Source organism: Hyperolius riggenbachi, chromosome 5 (genome assembly GCF_040937935.1).
Source record: "Hyperolius riggenbachi isolate aHypRig1 chromosome 5, aHypRig1.pri, whole genome shotgun sequence".
NCBI lineage: Eukaryota > Metazoa > Chordata > Amphibia > Anura > Hyperoliidae > Hyperolius > Hyperolius riggenbachi.
Genome location: NC_090650.1, coordinates 173,432,610 through 173,450,183, shown reverse-complemented (window position 1 = coordinate 173,450,183; position 17,574 = coordinate 173,432,610). Strand labels below are relative to the sequence as shown.

The 17,574-nt window shown below is 44.7% G+C and overlaps 1 protein-coding gene across 5 annotated transcripts in view; it reads left to right on the top strand.

Moving 5' to 3' along the window:
* The window catches only part of ROPN1L (rhophilin associated tail protein 1 like), a 424,846-nt gene extending 410,759 nt beyond the window's left edge, over positions 1-14,087 (top strand). For all 5 annotated transcript variants that reach the window (XM_068234529.1, XM_068234526.1, XM_068234527.1 and 2 more), the window contains one exon: positions 13,890-14,087. In XM_068234529.1, the coding sequence (XP_068090630.1) occupies positions 13,890-13,941 (52 nt within the window). In that variant the 3' untranslated portion in view covers positions 13,942-14,087. The remainder of the gene's footprint in view (positions 1-13,889) is intronic.
* Positions 14,088-17,574: the final 3,487 nt, after the last annotated feature.

Below are 17,574 nucleotides of genomic sequence, written 5' to 3'. Positions count from 1 at the left end.
AATCTCACATCTTTTCAAAGGGCAATTGCTCAGCAGTGGCAAATTTTCTAGCATTGTAGGGACCCTTAGGGGGAACATGACTGGTGAGTTTCGGGCCCCTAGGCCGAAGAGGTCATAGCCTAGGGTCACAAAAACCTGTTTATTTGGGCAATTTCAATGGTAGTGATGCTGACGTACATAAATCGCAGCCATGGCCGTTAGCAACGTCTGAATTTCACGAAATGTCTCATGCAGGTAGAAGACATATTGTTAGACTTGGATTCCAAAGATGGGGTCCCTACATCTCTGCAAACCAGAGTTACAGGGGTGCAAAAGTAGTAAAATCCCCCATAGGCTTTCATTGGCTCCCTATTTCACTTTCCAAAATCTCACATCTTTTCAAAGGGCAATGGCTCAGCAGTACCAAATTTTCTAGCATTGTAGGGACTCTTAGGGGGATCATGACTGGTGAGTTTTGCCACTGCTGAGCCATTGCCCTTTGAAAAGATGTGAGATTTTGGAACGGTAAGTAGGAGGCCCAATGAAAGCCTATGGGGGATTTTACCAATTTTGGACCCCTGTAACTCTGGTTTGCAGAGATGTAGGGACCCCATCTTTGGAATCCAAGTCTAACTATATGTCTTCTACCTGCATGAGACATTTCGTAAAATTCAGACGTTGCTAACGGCCATGGCTGCGATTTATGTACGTCAGCATCACTACCATTTAAATTGCCCAAATAAACAGGTTTTTGTGACCCTAGGCTATGACCTCTTCGGCCTAGGGGCCCGAAACTCACCAGTTATGATTCCCTTAACAGTTCCTACAATGCTAGAAAATTTGCCACTTCTGAGCAATTGCCCTTTGAAAAGGTGTGAGATTTTGGAAAGTGAAATAGGGAACCAATGAAAGCCTATGGGGGATTTTACTACTTTTATACCCCTGTAACTCTGGTTTTCAGAGATGTAGGGACCCCATCTTTGGAATCCAAGTCTAACTATATGTCTTCTATTCAGACCGGGGCTGGTATTACTGCGGGTGCCATGGCGGAATGAACGGGGCCGCAGATGGCGTCCTCCATGGATCTGGATTATGAAATGGTATTTAACTTTTTTCATACTTGTGGCCTCATAAGTCCTTTAAAAAAAAAATATACATATGTGTATATATATATATATATATATATATATATATATATATATATATATATATATATATATATATATGTGTGTGTGTGTATATATATGTGTGTGTATATATATATATATTTTTTTTTTGTTTTATTATTTTTATGTGCTGAGTGTGGGAAATAAATGAAAAAAAATGACGTGGGGTCCCCCCTCCCGAGCCTCTGTAACCCCTTGTACCCCATGCAGGCTGGGATAGCCAGAATGCGGAGCCCCGGCCAACTGGGGCTTCGCACCCTGAGCTATACCAGCCCGCATGGTCCATGGTATGGGGGGCTCCGGGGGGGGAGAGGCAGTCAAGCCTTCCCCATCCCCCCCCCCCCCCCCGCCGGAGCCCTTGTCCAATCCATGGACAAGGGGCTCTTCCCCACCTCCGGTGCCCCAGGAGGAGGTGGGGGAGATGACTCCCTGGGGGGGGTTCATGGTGGCATCTGGGAGTCCCCTTTAAGAAGGGGACCCCAGATGCCCACCCCCCTCCCAGGAGAAATGAGTATAGGGGTACAAAGTACCCTTTACCCATTTCCACAAAGGGTTAAATGAAATAAAAACACAACCACGAGAAAAGTATTTTATTTTTTTTATTTTTTTTTTTTTTGATTATCTTTATTTTTCCATTTTCAAAAATTACATTTTCCATATACAAAACTTACATCCATAAATCGTTTCATGTATAAAACTCGCACTGGTCACTGGGTTCCGAACATTAGGGACCGGGGTATCTAACATATACCACAGACTATTTTTAAAGTATATCCCTTCAATAAGCTGTTTACCTTTCCCCTTTCCATATCCCCTTCCCCTAAATTCCCCTTTGTTTTATTGATGTTAATATTACTCTGCCCCAAATTAACCCCATCCATCCATCTCTCATATCTCTTTTTCATTCCACCTTCCCTTTCCGCCCCACCCCCCCCCCCCCCCCCCCGGGTCACCCCCCACAATTTTTTCCTCCTCCCATTCTTCCTACTTTTAGTCACTGAACGTCTGCGGGGTACTCCTATCTCTCAGTTTTCTATTTCTAATAATTTATAAGTCTGTGTATGTTTAAATTCGTTCCATTTTCTCCATCTTTCTTCATATACCTCCCCCCTTTCTTGAATATAGTCAGTCAATTCCTCCATTTTACCCACTCGTTCCAGTTCTCTCATCCATTCTTCTATAGAGGGGGGCAGGATAGACTTCCAGTGCCTTGCTACCAAAATCCGAGCAGCATTTACCAAAAACCTCATTAAAGATTTATCATATTTTTTCCGGGGCCAATCATTGCAATGTAGCAAATAGAAGGCGGGGTCTCCCGGCGGCCTGGTCCCCTCAATACGCTCTATTAGATTTCTTACCTGGACCCAGTATGGTTCTATCAACTTACACCCCCAAAAAATGTGCATAAAATCCCCTCTCTCTTCCCCACATCTCCAACACATTGCTGATGTCCCTGGGAACATCCTGTTCAACCTTACTGGGGTGTAATGCCACCTTACAAATATTTTATACCCTGCCTCCTGTCCGTTCGTAGAAATTGAAGATTTACTAGATAACTCTAACACCCTCTGCCACTGCCTGTCCGTAAATTGTCTCCCCAGGTCTTTCTCCCACTTTGATCTTATTACAGCTGTTGGATCTTCCGAATCGTTTAGCAAGGCATATATTCTAGAGAGAATTCCCCCCCTACTCCTATCATTCCTCCCACAAAGTTCTTCAAACGGTGTTAATACTCTACTCAAGGTGCTCTTCTTGCCACAACACGTCAAAAAAAATTTGCATTGAAGATAGCCCCATTCATCTATTTTCTCATTTTTCTTCTGCTCTCTTATTTCCTGTAGTCCTATCCACTCCCCCTCCTTTACCAAATCTCGAGCTCTCAATTCCTCCTCTTTTTCCATTCCCCAATGTTTCCATAATTGTGCCCCCAATGGAAAGTTCTTATTTCCCAGGACCGGAATCATGGGTGTAGGCCACGGGGAGACCGTTTTCCTCCCTCTATTCCTAAAAAAAACCCTCAGTGTGTGTCTTACCAACAACATACCCTTACCCATTTCTATTTCCCCCTTTTTTTTTCGCCGACCATGGTATATTCTTAATTGATCCACCCACCATCTCTTCTTCCAGCTTCACCCATTCTTTATCCTCTGCATGTTTATGCCAATCCACTACTCTCACCAGGGTTGCGGCCTCGTGGTATTTCTTAAAGTTAGGCACTGAAAGTCCTCCCTTAACCCTCTCCGCTGTTTGTATTTTATAATTTACTCTCATTTTTTGCCCCCTTCCCAAAAATTTCCCCACTATACTTCTAAGTGTCCCAAAAAACGAGGAGGGGGTCGGGATCGGAAGGGTCTGGAATATATACAGCAACCGGGGCAATACATTCATCTTTATAATAGCATTTCTTCCGAACCATGAAAATTGTGGATGGTCCCAACTCTTCAGGTCCTGTTTTATTTGTCTCAACATAGGCATATAATTATATTCCACTAATTCCTCTACCGTGAAAGCTATCCTTACCCCCAGATACCTGAGGGTCCTTTCTTGCCATTTAAATGGGAAATTTTCTTTTAATTGATGCAATTGTTCCTTCCCAAGCCCATTTCCCAACACCTGGGAAATGGGCTTTAATCCATATTTATCTTCATGTTTGACAAGGAACCATAAACCTGGAATTCATTAAGCAGATTTGGCAAAGTAATGTGGGGTTCTGTAATATAAAACAACATGTCGTCCGCGTATGCGGCCACCTTATGTACACCCTTCCCCACCCCTATACCCCGTATGTTGGAGTCCCCCCTCACCCTGCACAAGAAGGGCTCCAACGAGAGCGCAAAAATCAATGGCGAGAGAGGGCATCCCTGCCTGGTCCCATTCATAATATTGAAGGGACCAGACAGGACACCATTAGCCCTAACTCTCCCATTTGGTTGGGCATACAAAGCCATAATCATGTTTTTCATCTCTTCCGGTATCCCCACATACCTCAAGACCCCCTCAATGAAGGCCCACTCCACCCTGTCAAATGCCTTCTCGGCATCCGTCGACAACAGCACCACAGGGTTGGAGTGCGCCCTCTCCCACTGGATCAAGTCCAGTGTCCTGATCGTATTATCCCTAGCCTCCCGACCTTCTATAAATCCCACCTGATCTATATGGATCAGTCCCTTCACACATGGCGATAGCCTGTTGTATAATACTTTTGCATATACTTTTATGTCCACGTTTAACAGTGCAATAGGCCTGTAGCTCTGGCATTGTAACGGGTCTTTGCCCTCCTTGTGCAAAACCGAAATATGGGACTCCAACATACGGGGCGTAAATCTCTCCCCCGAGCTCACATTAAACATCTCTATCAACGGACCTATTAATTGTTCTTCAAATATCCCATAGTAATCTGTAGTCAGACCATCCGGTCCTGGCACCTTGCCTTTAGGTAACTGCCCAAGTGCTCTTTTCACCTCCTCACTTGTAATTGGGAACTCCAGGGACGAGGTTTCGTCTTCCGACAGCCTGGGCATACCACTTTGTTCCAAGTATTCCCCTATTTTCCTTTTCCTTTCCTCCTCTTTCTCTTTATCTGCTTCCCCCCTTATGTTATATAATTTAGTGTAATATTCGCAAAACACTTGAGATATTTCTTCTAGTTTATGATGTTTCTTTGCTCCTTCATCCTTAATACAAGAGATATAATTACTTCTTTGTTGCTTCTTAAGCGCTCTAGCTAACATTGATCCGCATCTGTTTCCATATTCGTAAAAAGTGCGCTTGCACCTTAAGGCTATGTTTTTAACTTTAAAAAACAGTAATTCTTTTAACTTTTCCCTCTCCTTTATTACCTCTTTCATAACTTCTTCCTCTTGTCTTCCTTTATGTTGCTGTTCTAATCCCTTTATCCTATCTAGAGTCTTCTCTATCTCCTTTTCTCTTTCTCTTTTCCTCCTAGCTCCCTCTTGAATCAGTATCCCTCTTATATAACACTTGTGGGCCTCCCAGACTGTCGGTGCTGCCACCTCGCCCCCGGAGTTCCACAAGAAATAATTCTTTAACTCATCCCTGATCCTATTTACCACCTCTTTGTTTTTTAACAGTGCATCATTTAGCCGCCAGATCATAGGTTTTCTATCTTTCCCACCCCATTCCAACATCACTGTTACCTGTGCGTGGTCCGACATCGTAATTGAGCCAATTTTAGCGGATCTTGAGGATGAAAGTAGGTCATGGGATACAAAAATATAATCTATCCTCGTATAACATCTGTGTATTTGTGAGTAATATGTATAATCACGGCTAGAGGGATTTCCCACCCGCCATATATCTATTAATTGAGATCCGTGCAGGAGATTCCTGCATTTTCTCAATATGCTATCTGTTATTGTAGTTCTTCCCTTTGACGTGTCCATCTTGGGCTCCAATGCCATATTGAGGTCCGTCCCTATTATTATACTCCCCTCTGAAAATTCTTCTAATTTCCTCAAAAATCCCTCTAGTGTTTTTACTTGGCCCTTATTCGGTGCATAGTATGACCCAATTGTAACCATCTTGACTCCTATTTCACCCTTAATCATGTTGAACCTACCCTGTGGGTCAGCATATTCTCCTTTAAGTACAAACGGGACTTCTTTTGCTATCAGGATTGCTGTACCTTTAATTTTGGCTTCCTGAGGGGTGCTGACATACACAGACTTATAATATCTATCATATATCCGAGGTATTACAGGACCCTTAAAATGAGTCTCTTGTAGACAGACTATATTAGCCTTTTCTCTATGACATAATCTCAAAATTGCTGATCTCTTTTCCGGGATATTTAATCCCCTGACGTTCAGTAACCATATCCTAAGTTCCAGCATTTTCTATTCTTCCCTTTGCTACAATTGGAGTGACCCGTTGATCCCCGTTCCCCCTTTCACACCCCCATTCATTCCCCCCTTTGCAACCTTTCCTCCTGGGAGATTTGGGCCCACCCCGGCCCCCAGTTCTTATATCATCTTCTCCCACTTTTTTAAAAAGGAATAGATCCATTGAGAACCTTCCCCCGGTTCTCTTAGTGTGTTGCATCACCTTCTAGGGTAACAAAACGACATTTCCCGGAGCAGGGTTTTGCCCCCCACTCTCCCCCGCATCTGGCCCGCCTATCCATCCCGGGGACCCAAAAAAAATGGCTCCCAAGGTAGGAAGAAAAAAAAAAAAAAAAAAAAAAAAAAGGAGAAACCGAAGGGAAAGGCAGGAGGGTAATGGAAGGGGACAGTCCCGGAGGAAGAAGGGTGGGGGAGAGGAGGAAGAAGAAGAAGAAAAAAAAAAAAAAAAAGGAAAGGGGGGTGGGGGAGGGGGGCAGGGGAGATCCCCTAAGGAGGGGGTGGGGCAAGGGAGGGGCCCCGGCGCCGTCCAGAGAGGGGGGGGACACGGGGGGCGGGTAATTTCACAAATCTCCTCCCTTTATCTTCATACCCTCCCCCCTAAAGCCAACAATTCCAGTAGTCCATCCCCTCTCCCCCCCCCCAACTCCACTACACCCACCCCGCACCCTTACAGAGAGGGGGTAGTGTGCTTCCCCGGGTTCGTCTGCTCCCCCCCAGTCTAATCCCCCCCTGTATTCCCCTAACTCCTCCCCCCCCCTCCACCCCCCCCCCCCACCCAGCTCATATCCTCATCTGACCCCCTACATATTATCTACAAACTCACCCACGTTGCACACCATCCCCTCTCCGTTACACATCCACTTCTTTACAATGTGTTCCTATCCCTACTTTACTGTGCTTATTTTTCATATTGTGACACTCTTTCCTTCTTTTCACCTTCCTATTTAAATTCCATTCCCTTCAATTCTCTGATTAATTTATTCTTGAAAAATATGAAACCTTCCCTTTACCCTTCTTCTATGTGTCTTTCTATTACCACAATACATTCATATACATGAGTATAGTGCTCATTTCCTACCCTTCTTTCTTTCTTGCTCCTCCTCCTCCCAATGTGCCCCTTTTCACTCATATGATCATAATGGCTAGATGGGAGTGGCGCACCTTTCCAGCTCATCCATTAATTCTTAAATCCTTCTCTCTTCTCTCCCCTTCTTCTCTCCCCCCCTCCCCCCTTCCCCCTCCCTCCTCCGTCCCACTCTCCCCCCCCTCTAATTCTCTCTCCCATCTTATACTTCACAACTCTCCTATTTCTCTGTTTCCTCTTAATTTTCCCCTGGACTCACCTGCGTTTGCGCGCCACTCCCCTCTAGCCCTCCCATAACAACATATAATTCTCTCTTTGAAAACAGTCCAACGTGCCTATTCCCCATTATTTTCCTGTGCAAAAAGAAAACACATCTTATACATCACTCCAACCAAGGTTTTGTGTTTTATCCCTTCCCCTTCCCCTCCTCCCCCCTCTCGCAAACCTCCATTATATCATGTGCATATATTTCCCTCCTGTCCCTCATCCCCCCCCCCCCCGCATATAAAACATTAAAAAAAAAAAAAAACAACACCACAATTTTTCACCATTCCAGATCCCCCTCTCTCCCCCCCCCTCCAGTCCCCCGCCCCCATCCCCACTCCCACCAACTTTTTACTTATTGCTGAGTTTATTCCTACCCAGACCCTCCAGATCCCAGTCCGGTAGTTCAATCAGGGGTATGTCCAGTTCCTTGCATATATAAGGGAGATCCTCTGGCCTCTTCAGGACCAGTGTATGTTGATTCTTGCGAATAGTCAGTGAAAAAGGGAATCCCCACCTATACTGTATTCCCTTCTGTTGTAATACCTGCAACAAAGGTTTCATTGCTTTACGTAGCATCAGAGTCATAAAGGATAGATCCTGGAAAATACTGACATTAGCCCCCTGCCACTCCAGACTCCCCTTCTGTCTTGCCTTCTCCGATATGGCCTCCTTATCTCGATAATTGTGAAATTTACAGATTATGTCTCTTGGGGGTTCATTCCCATTAGGCTTCACCCTAAGTGCCCTGTGTACTCTATCAAATTTAATACTGGCTTCCTCTGGACGACCCAGTAGTGTATTAAATATAGATTGTAGGCAGTTTTCTATTTCTTCATTCTGAATAGTCTCTGGGACCCCCCTTACTCTCAAATTATTTCTCCTTTCTCTGTTCTGCATATCATCAACTTCATACTTTAAAGCTGTATAACAGTTTTTTTGCTTCTCACCTGTCTTCTTTAACTGCTCCACCTCTGCTTGTAGTTTAGTTATTACCTCATCCATGTTGCCCGTTTTTTCCCATAGGGCATTCAACTCCTCTTTTACTTCTGTTATTTCCAGCTTCAATGATGTCACAATTCTTTCTGCCTGGGCCTCCAGGTCCTGCCTGGTTGGTAGGCTTTTTAAACATTTCCAGATTTCCTCTAGGTTGCCTCTCTGAGTTGCATTTTCTTCCAGTGCTTCCATACCTGGGGAGCTAATATTTGATGTTGCCATGGAGCTATCTAACATCCCAGGTTCTTTTATAGGGGTTTTATTTGTCGAATTAAACATTCTGTTCACCGCACGCTGACCAGCTCCTTCTTGTTCTTTGGTCAGATTTTTCCCTTTCTTCTCCTTCTCTTTATCTTTATCTTTTACCATTATGGCGGCTCCTTCCTCCCCCACAGCTGTCACGTGCCCCCAGATCTCTTTCCTCCCGTTCCGGGCTCTCCACAGCTTCCTCACCGTGAACTGCGGACCCCACACCAACAGCCCTCGGATCCCACCGGGTCTCTCTCTGCGCCGTCAGATTATATACTTAGCTCCATGGGCAGGTATGTGTACCAGTGATTTCAGTGAATCCAGTGATTCCCCGTGCTGTTTTGTCCTCCGGCTCCTTTTCTCATGCCTCCTGGCTATTCAAGCTGTACATCCCCCATTCACTCCCCGGATGTTGCTCTTCCAGGTAAACCCCTCTGCCTCCGATACAGGGGCTGGTTTGGCTGGGCAAGGCTGTTTTCCCCTTCTGCTTCACCTCTGCCACGCTGCCCTCGGCAGCCAGTTCAGTGAGGCGGGAAGCCACACCCCTTTACTCCGTCCTGTCCGCTCGGCCTGTGCAGCTCTGACTTGGTTACCCGGGGTTACTCTTCTCGGGGGGCCCCTCTGCTGCGGGTGTCAAGACCGGGCTGGTTTTGGCTGAACGGGGCTATTTCTCCCGTCTACCTCCCTCGGTCCTCCACTCGTACCACGCTGCACTTTGCGGCCAGATCTGAGAGGTGGAAAAAAAACACGCCCCTCTACTCCGTCGTGCTTGTTCGGTCTGTACAGCTCCGACCTGCTCACCCAGCGTTACTCTTCTCGGGGAGCCTCTCTGCTGCAGATACCAGGACCGGGCTGATTTGGCTGGGCAGGGCTATTTCCCCCGTCTACCTCCCTCGGTCCTCCGCTCACGCCACACTACGCTTAGCGGCCAGATCGGGGAAGCGGAAGATCACGCCCCCTACTCCGTCATGTCCGTTCCTTCCCCCCCCTATCTTAGTTTTTTCAATACTGAGTCTTAGGCCGAGAAAAGTATTTTATTATACTAAATTAAACATGAATACTTACCTGTACCTTTAAAAAAGTTTTCCCACGCCAATATCCACGGTAATCGATCCAACGAACTGTATCCTCTTATGTTGCAATCTTCAATTAAGTTTATTGAAGATCTCCGACGCCTCCCACATAGCAGAGAATGCCTCCTTTTGGATGCATAGCTGCCGGCTCCTGCTGTCTCTCCCCACCTCCTCACCTGTCACTCTCACCTAGCCTGGCACCCATGGGTGCGCTAGGTGCCAGGCTAGGTGAGGGTGACAGGTGCAGGCAGGTGGGGAGAGACAGCAGCGAGACGGCAGCTTCACGCCCTGCTCAGGACGCATTCTCTGCTATACTAACAGTTCTTGAATCATCCGGTTCTTTTTAATTAATCGGTTCTTTTTTTATGAATCGGCTCATTTTACTTTGAAACTTTAAAATTGATTTTCTCAAAAAGCATAAGGTCTTTTTGAAAAAAAAAAAAAATCCTCTTGTTCCCACTATTCCACTTAACATTCCCAACAATTTTGGTGTTTCTACTATGTAAGGGGACTTTGCTATTAACAGTTAAAGTCGGCGGCCATTAACCTCCCTGGCGGTAAGCCCGAGCTGAGCTCGGGCTATGCCGCACAGGGGGAGATCTCAGCCCCTGGTGGGGCGATTTTTATTCTGTAAATTGCTGTGCGCGCAGCCAGCACTTTGCTAGCCGCGCGCACAGCTTGATCGCCGCCACTCTGCGGCGATCGGCCGCACGCAGCGGCGAAAGAGGGCCCCCGCCAGAGCCCTGCGCTGCCCGGACCAATGAGTTCCGGGCAGCGCTATGGGCTGGATCGGAGGTGTCTGACGTCAGGACGTCGGCTGACGTCCATGACGTCATCCCGATCGTCGCCATGGCGACAGGAGAAGCCAAACAGGGGAACGCGTTGTATACGCGTTCCCCTGTTTGCTATAGATGCCGGCGACGATCGCACTAGAGGGACACATGCGCCCTCTAGTGGTGTTTCATGTAGCTACCACTCTGGTAGCTTTACATGAAACAAAAAAAAAAAAAAGTTTTTTTGCCAATTTGGCAAAAAAAATTAACCGGCCAGGGAGGTTAAAGTCTATGGGGCGAATCGAACTTTCGCAAAAGTTCGCCTGGTGAACCCCCAAAGATCGCTTGGAACCGTTCGCCGGCGAACCGTTCGCTACATTTCTAATTATAACCCTACTCTGCATCAAATACGTAATTTTCCGAGTGACTTTTGGCATGTATCCCACACCAGCATGCCCCCCTCCTGGTGTTGGACCCCTTGAAACAACTTTTATATCACTTTTGTGGCCAGAAATAGTCCCTGTATGTTTTAAAATTCAATAATGAATCAGATAGCGCTAGTGAAATCTAATAGAACCTCCCCAGCAGAAAAGAGGGAGGTTCTATTAGATTTCACTAGCGCTATCTGATTCATTATTGATTATTTATTTTAGGAAGTGGGATCATCCTATTCAGATTTAGCTGCTGTTATCCTTGGCGCAACACTTTAGTTTACGTTACATGTTTTAAAATTCGCCTGCCCATTGAAGTCTATAGCGGTTCGCCTGGTGTGTGCGAACTCAAACTTTTGTGGAAGTTCGCGTTTGCTATTCGCGAATACAAAATCTGAAGTAGAATGGAGGGAGGAAGGGTAGTAGAGGGTAAGAACTGATGACATGGATGAGCAGATAGATATGAGCGGAATAAAGGCATACTGGATAGCACTATTATATTATAATAATAATAATGTATTAGTCCGTGGCTTGAACATTAGCTATGGCAAAATCTGCATGGAGTTTCTATCTTCCCCTGGATTTCATTCAGACACTTCATATTCTCCTACATCCCCCAAACAATCCTATATTAAAAATATTAGGCTATAGATATGGTAGGCATTAGATAGTAAGCTCCTCTTTCTGTGACATGACTATGTTATCTGTAAAGGGCTTCAGAAGATGTCAGTGCTATACAAGATGACTTCCACAAGTGGCAGAGCTCTCATAAGAACACAGACCTGCTGCTACACTCACAGCAAGCCACACTAAGCAGCCAACAGAGACTCACTGGGGCACATGTCTCTCCCAGCTGCTACTCCTTGGTCCTTATCTCACTATGTTGTATTGTCCTCAGGCTGAGAGCACACTTGTCTGTTTCTGTGTTTTCTGCCCAGGAAAACTGTGAATCAGTGTTAATCAGTTGGCTAGTGCACACTTGAATGTGTTTTCCCCATGCAGATAAAAACTGACAGTGGTAAAGCATTGTACACATTTTCTGTATAATTACATTTGCTTCTGTGATAAAACATGCATGTTTCCACACATACAAACACACAAGGGGCTTGATTCACATAGGCGTGATAACTCTTACCACGGTCACGCTAGCGTTTTGGGTGAGCTTTAACATTTTTTGTGCACAATCGCGAATTTTCGTGCGCAAACCACGATGCCGTACTAAAACGGTTACGCGCATTATACCGCGCACAAAACGCTTGCGCGACCGTGATAAGAGTTATCACAGCTTTGTGAATCAAGCCCAAGGTATGCAGAAAAAGCATACAGAAAAATGCATACAGAAAACTGACAAGCGAGTGTGCTCCCAGCCTTAGTGTCATATTACACTCACTCTGTCCTCCGTTGATGGAGCAGAACTGGCTCTGCAGACTCAACTTGCAGAGGAGGTGGAGAGGCTAGGTGTAGGACACTGCATTTTTCAGGAGACCCTGCTGTGCACTGAAGAGGGACTGTCTACAAATCTTTGTATACAAAACGTGTCTACAAATACTCCTAGAAGTTTTGGTTCACCATGAGCTCGCTGAGTAGTCTGTCAGCCTTCAAAACTTTGTATGATTCCTTATCAGTGGCTAAACAGATGCAGTCATTAGAACAGTTGTGCAGAGGATAGAAAGCTTTTCTCTCAGCAACCTTAGTTGTCAGTCTCCTAGGACAGGAAAATATACTTTTTTTTTTTATAATCAGGTCTGTGGTTTGAAAGCCTCTGAAGGGGGAGGAGAAGTGCTGAGGACAGCTATAAACAAAACCTTCTGCGTAGGAAGAGTCTATAAATCCAAACTCTAGATGATGCTTTATCAGTGGCTGAGTAGAGATGGCTCAAACTTCCGATTTTAGGTTTGCGAACTACGAACGCGAACATCTGCAAAAGTTCGCGTTCACGCGAACTTCGCAAACTGCAATAGTATTCAATGGGCAGGCGCACTTTCAAAACTATAAACACTAATTCTGGCCACAAAAGTGATGGAAAAGATGTTTCAAGGGGTTTAACACCTGGAGTTGGGCATGGGATACACGCCACAAGTCCTGGGGAAAACTGGGCTGTATATGCAGTGTCAGTGGGTCACACAAAAAAAAACACATCACAAGATCATTAGCTCTCAAATTAGCAGTTTTGGGGTGCTTTTCATCAACAAATACCAGCAAGGAGCAAGCTAACAGGCCTCCTAAGTACAGTATTGCTTTCCCTATCTCTCCAATGTATCTCCCTTCTCTCACTAATACAGCAGCACACAGAGTGAGAAAATGGCCAACGCTGCTGCCTTATATAAGGGAGGGGGGGCTCCAGGAGGGAGTGCAGCCTGATTGGCTGCCATGTGTCTGCCATGTGTCTGTTGACTGTGATGTAGAGGGTCAAAGTTTAGCCCAATGATGTAGTATAGGGGGCGGGTCGAACTCACATTACGTTCGTGTTTCGATGCAAACGTGAACCCGCGTTGTTCGCGCGAACAAGTTCACGTTCGAACCATTTGGGCCATTTCTATGGCTGTGTAGATGCAGCTATTAGAACAATTGTAAAGAAATCAGAAAGCTTTTTCTCTCCAGACCCTTAAAACGTTCTTCCCTGACAGGGAACTATGTTTTCTGACAGACAGTCTGACTGACAGTAATTTACTGCACCTTTCCCCAGCATTTCGCTCCAAGCCACCACCTGGACTGCCTATGGGTTTAGACGCTTCTCTGCATTGCATTCGTAGGCCTTTCAAATGCAGGAAGTATAATCTTCCTTGCTTAATTTTACATTTACAATGCTCGCCTGTGTGAAATGGAGGTAAATGGAGCTTTAATAATTTACATATTCCATGCTGTCTGGGAAGGGAAGGTTAGTAACCTTTGAGACTGTCATAGAAGTCCAGAGTATATAAGATTGTCTATATTTAATTAGTGCCTTTGATTATCGGTAGAATCAAGAATGTAAAATATAACTGTTACAGCATGTTTTTTCTTTATTTTCAGGTGCAAGCAAGAAGGACTGATCCAGCCAAGAAATTTTTTAAGTGTACTCTGATCCCCTCTTGTGATTCTACAATAAAGTTCGGCATATGATAAACATATAAACACTAAGTGTACTCTGATCCCCTCTTGTGATTCTACAATAAAGTTCGGCATATGATAAACATTTTACAGAAAACATTAAAAAAAATCTAATTAGTATTGGTTTTGGTTAATGTATCAACATTAATTTAAGAACAGTCATGGGTTGCAAGTTTTAAAGCCTGTACTGGATAAATGCAGGATGAACTGATGTCAACGGGACATCTGCTCTGTGGGATCAACTCCTACTAGTTCATTGTATCATAGGTTACAGGCCTGCATCAGGTCAGGTGCGGGTTAAACGAAATGCGAGTCGGGTGCGGGTACCCGAATTGATTTGAGCTGCAGGTGCGGGTCGGGTCAAGGGTGGCGAGCTGCGGTGTGGGTCGGGTAAGGCAATTCTGTATCTTTTGCCTTCCCAAAATCTGTGATTAATGCTGGAACCAGAATACTTTCTTGCTGACTTGTTTGCTGCTTCTTATCATTAATGCCAGCAGACTCTTTCCTGCTCTCAAGTTGAAACCTCCCCTCCCCCCATATTAGTGCACAGGGCCGGATTTACAGCTCAGGAGCTTATAGGCACTTAAGTGCTAGCGCCCTAAACCCTGCCCCTTAACACAGACCACACCCCCAAACCACACCCCCTTTCCTTTTTAAATAAAGCTACACGAAGTAATGTAGATATTACCAAAGACAAGTAGAGAATATCAACAATGTGCAGATATTACCAATGACCTATAATTTACCAAATAAAGGCTGACATTACCGACAACAAGCAGATAATAATACAAATAACAAGGACATTGTATTAATAAAAATTGTAGTGGCCAATAGGTAGTGACAGGCAGATTGTAGTAACCGGCAGGTAGTGATGGATAGATTCTATAGGTCAACAGGTAGTGACAGGTAGATTGTAGTTGCCCGCAGGTAGTGACGGGTAAATTGTAGTGGCGGCAGGTAGTGATGGGTACATTGTAGTGGCGGCAGGTAGTGATGGGTACATTGTAGTGGCGGCAAGTAGTGACATCTGTTGTCATCTCGCTGACGCTGACCATCTGGTAGTGTCCCCAGATTTGATGGCTCGTGGCTGTACTGTCTGTAGGCCAGCAAAACCTACTGTTTTCTGTAAATCATAATCTATCACTCCTATTTGCAAACAGATTTCACCGAATCTGTAAATTGCATCCCATAACATAGTTTAGGGGCATTACCTTTTCAGCTATAGTCACTTTTCTTTCAATTGCAAAAGCAACCAGTTTTTCAATGGTGAATTGGTTTAACATAGCAAAACCTACTGTTGGCTCTAGATTCTAATCTACACTCCTATTTGCAAACAGATTTCACTGAAGCTGTAAATTGCATCCCAGAACATAGTTTAGGGGCCATTACCTTTTCAGCTATAGTCACTTTTCTTTAATTTGCAAAAGCAACCCATTTTTCAATGGTGAATTGGTTTAACATAGCAAATCCTACTGTTGGCTGTAGATCATAACCTATCACTCCTATTTGCAAACAGATTTCACTGAAGCTGTAAATTGCATCCCAGAACTTAGGTTAGGAGCCATTCCCTTTTCAGCTATAGTCACTTTTCTTTCGTTTCAAGGGTGTTTATTATATGAAAAACAAGTTCACAATGATTGCATACAAATAATTAACAGTGTTTCCCCCATAGGGGAGTGCTAAGCATGAATACATCATACAAGGTAGAAATGTACATGAAAACATTCTTAATATTAAAGAACTTATCTTCTTGCAGTCAAGATTTATTATGCAAAACACTGCTTGCAGAAAAACAAAACGCATATGTTTTTCAATATTTTAATCATAAAAGATAGAGAAAAGATAGAGAGAGAATAAGGGAGGTGTGGGTAAAAAGAGAAGGGGAAGGGAAAGAAAAGGTAGTGGGGGGTATAGAGGATACAGGGAGAGGCCCATGGGTGGGGATACCACATCATGCCAATGGAATCCCTCCGGGGGGTAACATGGGGAGGGAAAGGATAGGGGGGGGGATAGAAAAGAGAACGAGGTGTCCGTGCCCATGGAGGAAAACCTCCCTAGGACACAAACAACCCAAAAGCTGATGAAGCATAATCTGGTCCGCCGGGGTCCGTCCACCCCCAAAATCACATCTAAACATTTATATCTATTGGTTTGGAATACATATAAACATATAGACCCACAGCCAGGGTACTAATGAACCTGTATTTATTAAAATGAATGCAGGGTATACTCCAGTCCCAAATTATCTTGGAGCTCGATCCAAGGTGTCCAAATAGTCATAAAAAATTCAAGCTTATCATATACTTTAGCCAAAATGTGTTCTGACAACATTACTCCATTAAGCATGGTGAATACTTGATTGGAATTGAGGGTCCGAGACTTCCAATTGTATGCTATGTGCCTTCTAGCCAGGGCCATAACGTGGTGCAGAAGTTTATTTTCTGAAGGTGAGACATTTCGAGGCCTGTTACCTAGAAGGGCCACCAATGGGTCAGGGGATGTTGACAGTCTAAACATGAGAGAGATGCGGCCCCAGATACCTCTCCAGAAAGTCTTTGCTATTGGGCATTGCCACCACATGTGCCATAACGTCCCTCTCTGATTGCACCCTCTCGGACACAGATCAGACTGCTGAGGGCAAAAGGCGTGCATTCTTGTTGGCGTATAGTAGACCCTATGTAATAGCTTAAGTGACGTTTCTATCGAAGAATAGAAAAGGCTATTCTTCAATAAGGTGGAGCAACAATGGCCCCATCTAGCTGCTGACATTGTGCTATTGGTATCTTTTTCCCATGCTATCTGACATCCAAACTTTTCTTCCGTATCTTCGTTTTTTAGCCAAAGATATATGTCTGAAATCAGTCCTTTATCTAGAGGCCCATTTCTACATCTGATCTCAAATGGGGCATACACCATCATTTCTTTATGTGGGTCAACAGTAGCCAGGTAGTCGAAGATTTGGGAGGCTCTAGACAGTTCGGTAGGAGGCACCCCCCTCTCTGAATGAAACTGTCGCAGGGTCATCAGCCTGAAAGCTTTTGTAAATTTTCCTAGTGTTACAAGGCCCTTAGATATCCACCAGCTATAGCAATTGGTATGTAAACCCGGGGGAAAATCAGGACTCCCAAAGAACTGGGACATAAGGCTAGTTCGAAGCTTAAGTTTACGGGTGTATCTGAGCCTAGTCCACAATCTCATGGAGTTGGCCAGAATTGGGGAGGAAATTTGTATTTTTTTAAGTGGGATTTTCGTTGCCCACATTAGGCCTTGAGCCGTGAATGGATGTACAAGGGACGATTCAAGATCGACCCACATAGGAGCCATAGTGCCATAATTAACCAAGGCTAGCTGGGCCAGCCTGGCTGCCCTATAGTAGTCTAACAGTATGGGGAGATTAAGACCTCCCTTCTCTTTAGGTCTTGCCAGGGTGGCATATTTTATTTTGGCTTTCCTTTTTGACCAAATAAATTGAATAATTTGTTTTTGTAGACTAGAAAGGTGGGCTGTATTTATTGGGATGGGCAAGACTCTAAACAGATATAGGATCCTGGGCAGGAGCGTCATTTTAATGGAGTGAATTTTACCTAGAAGAGATAAGGGGAATTTA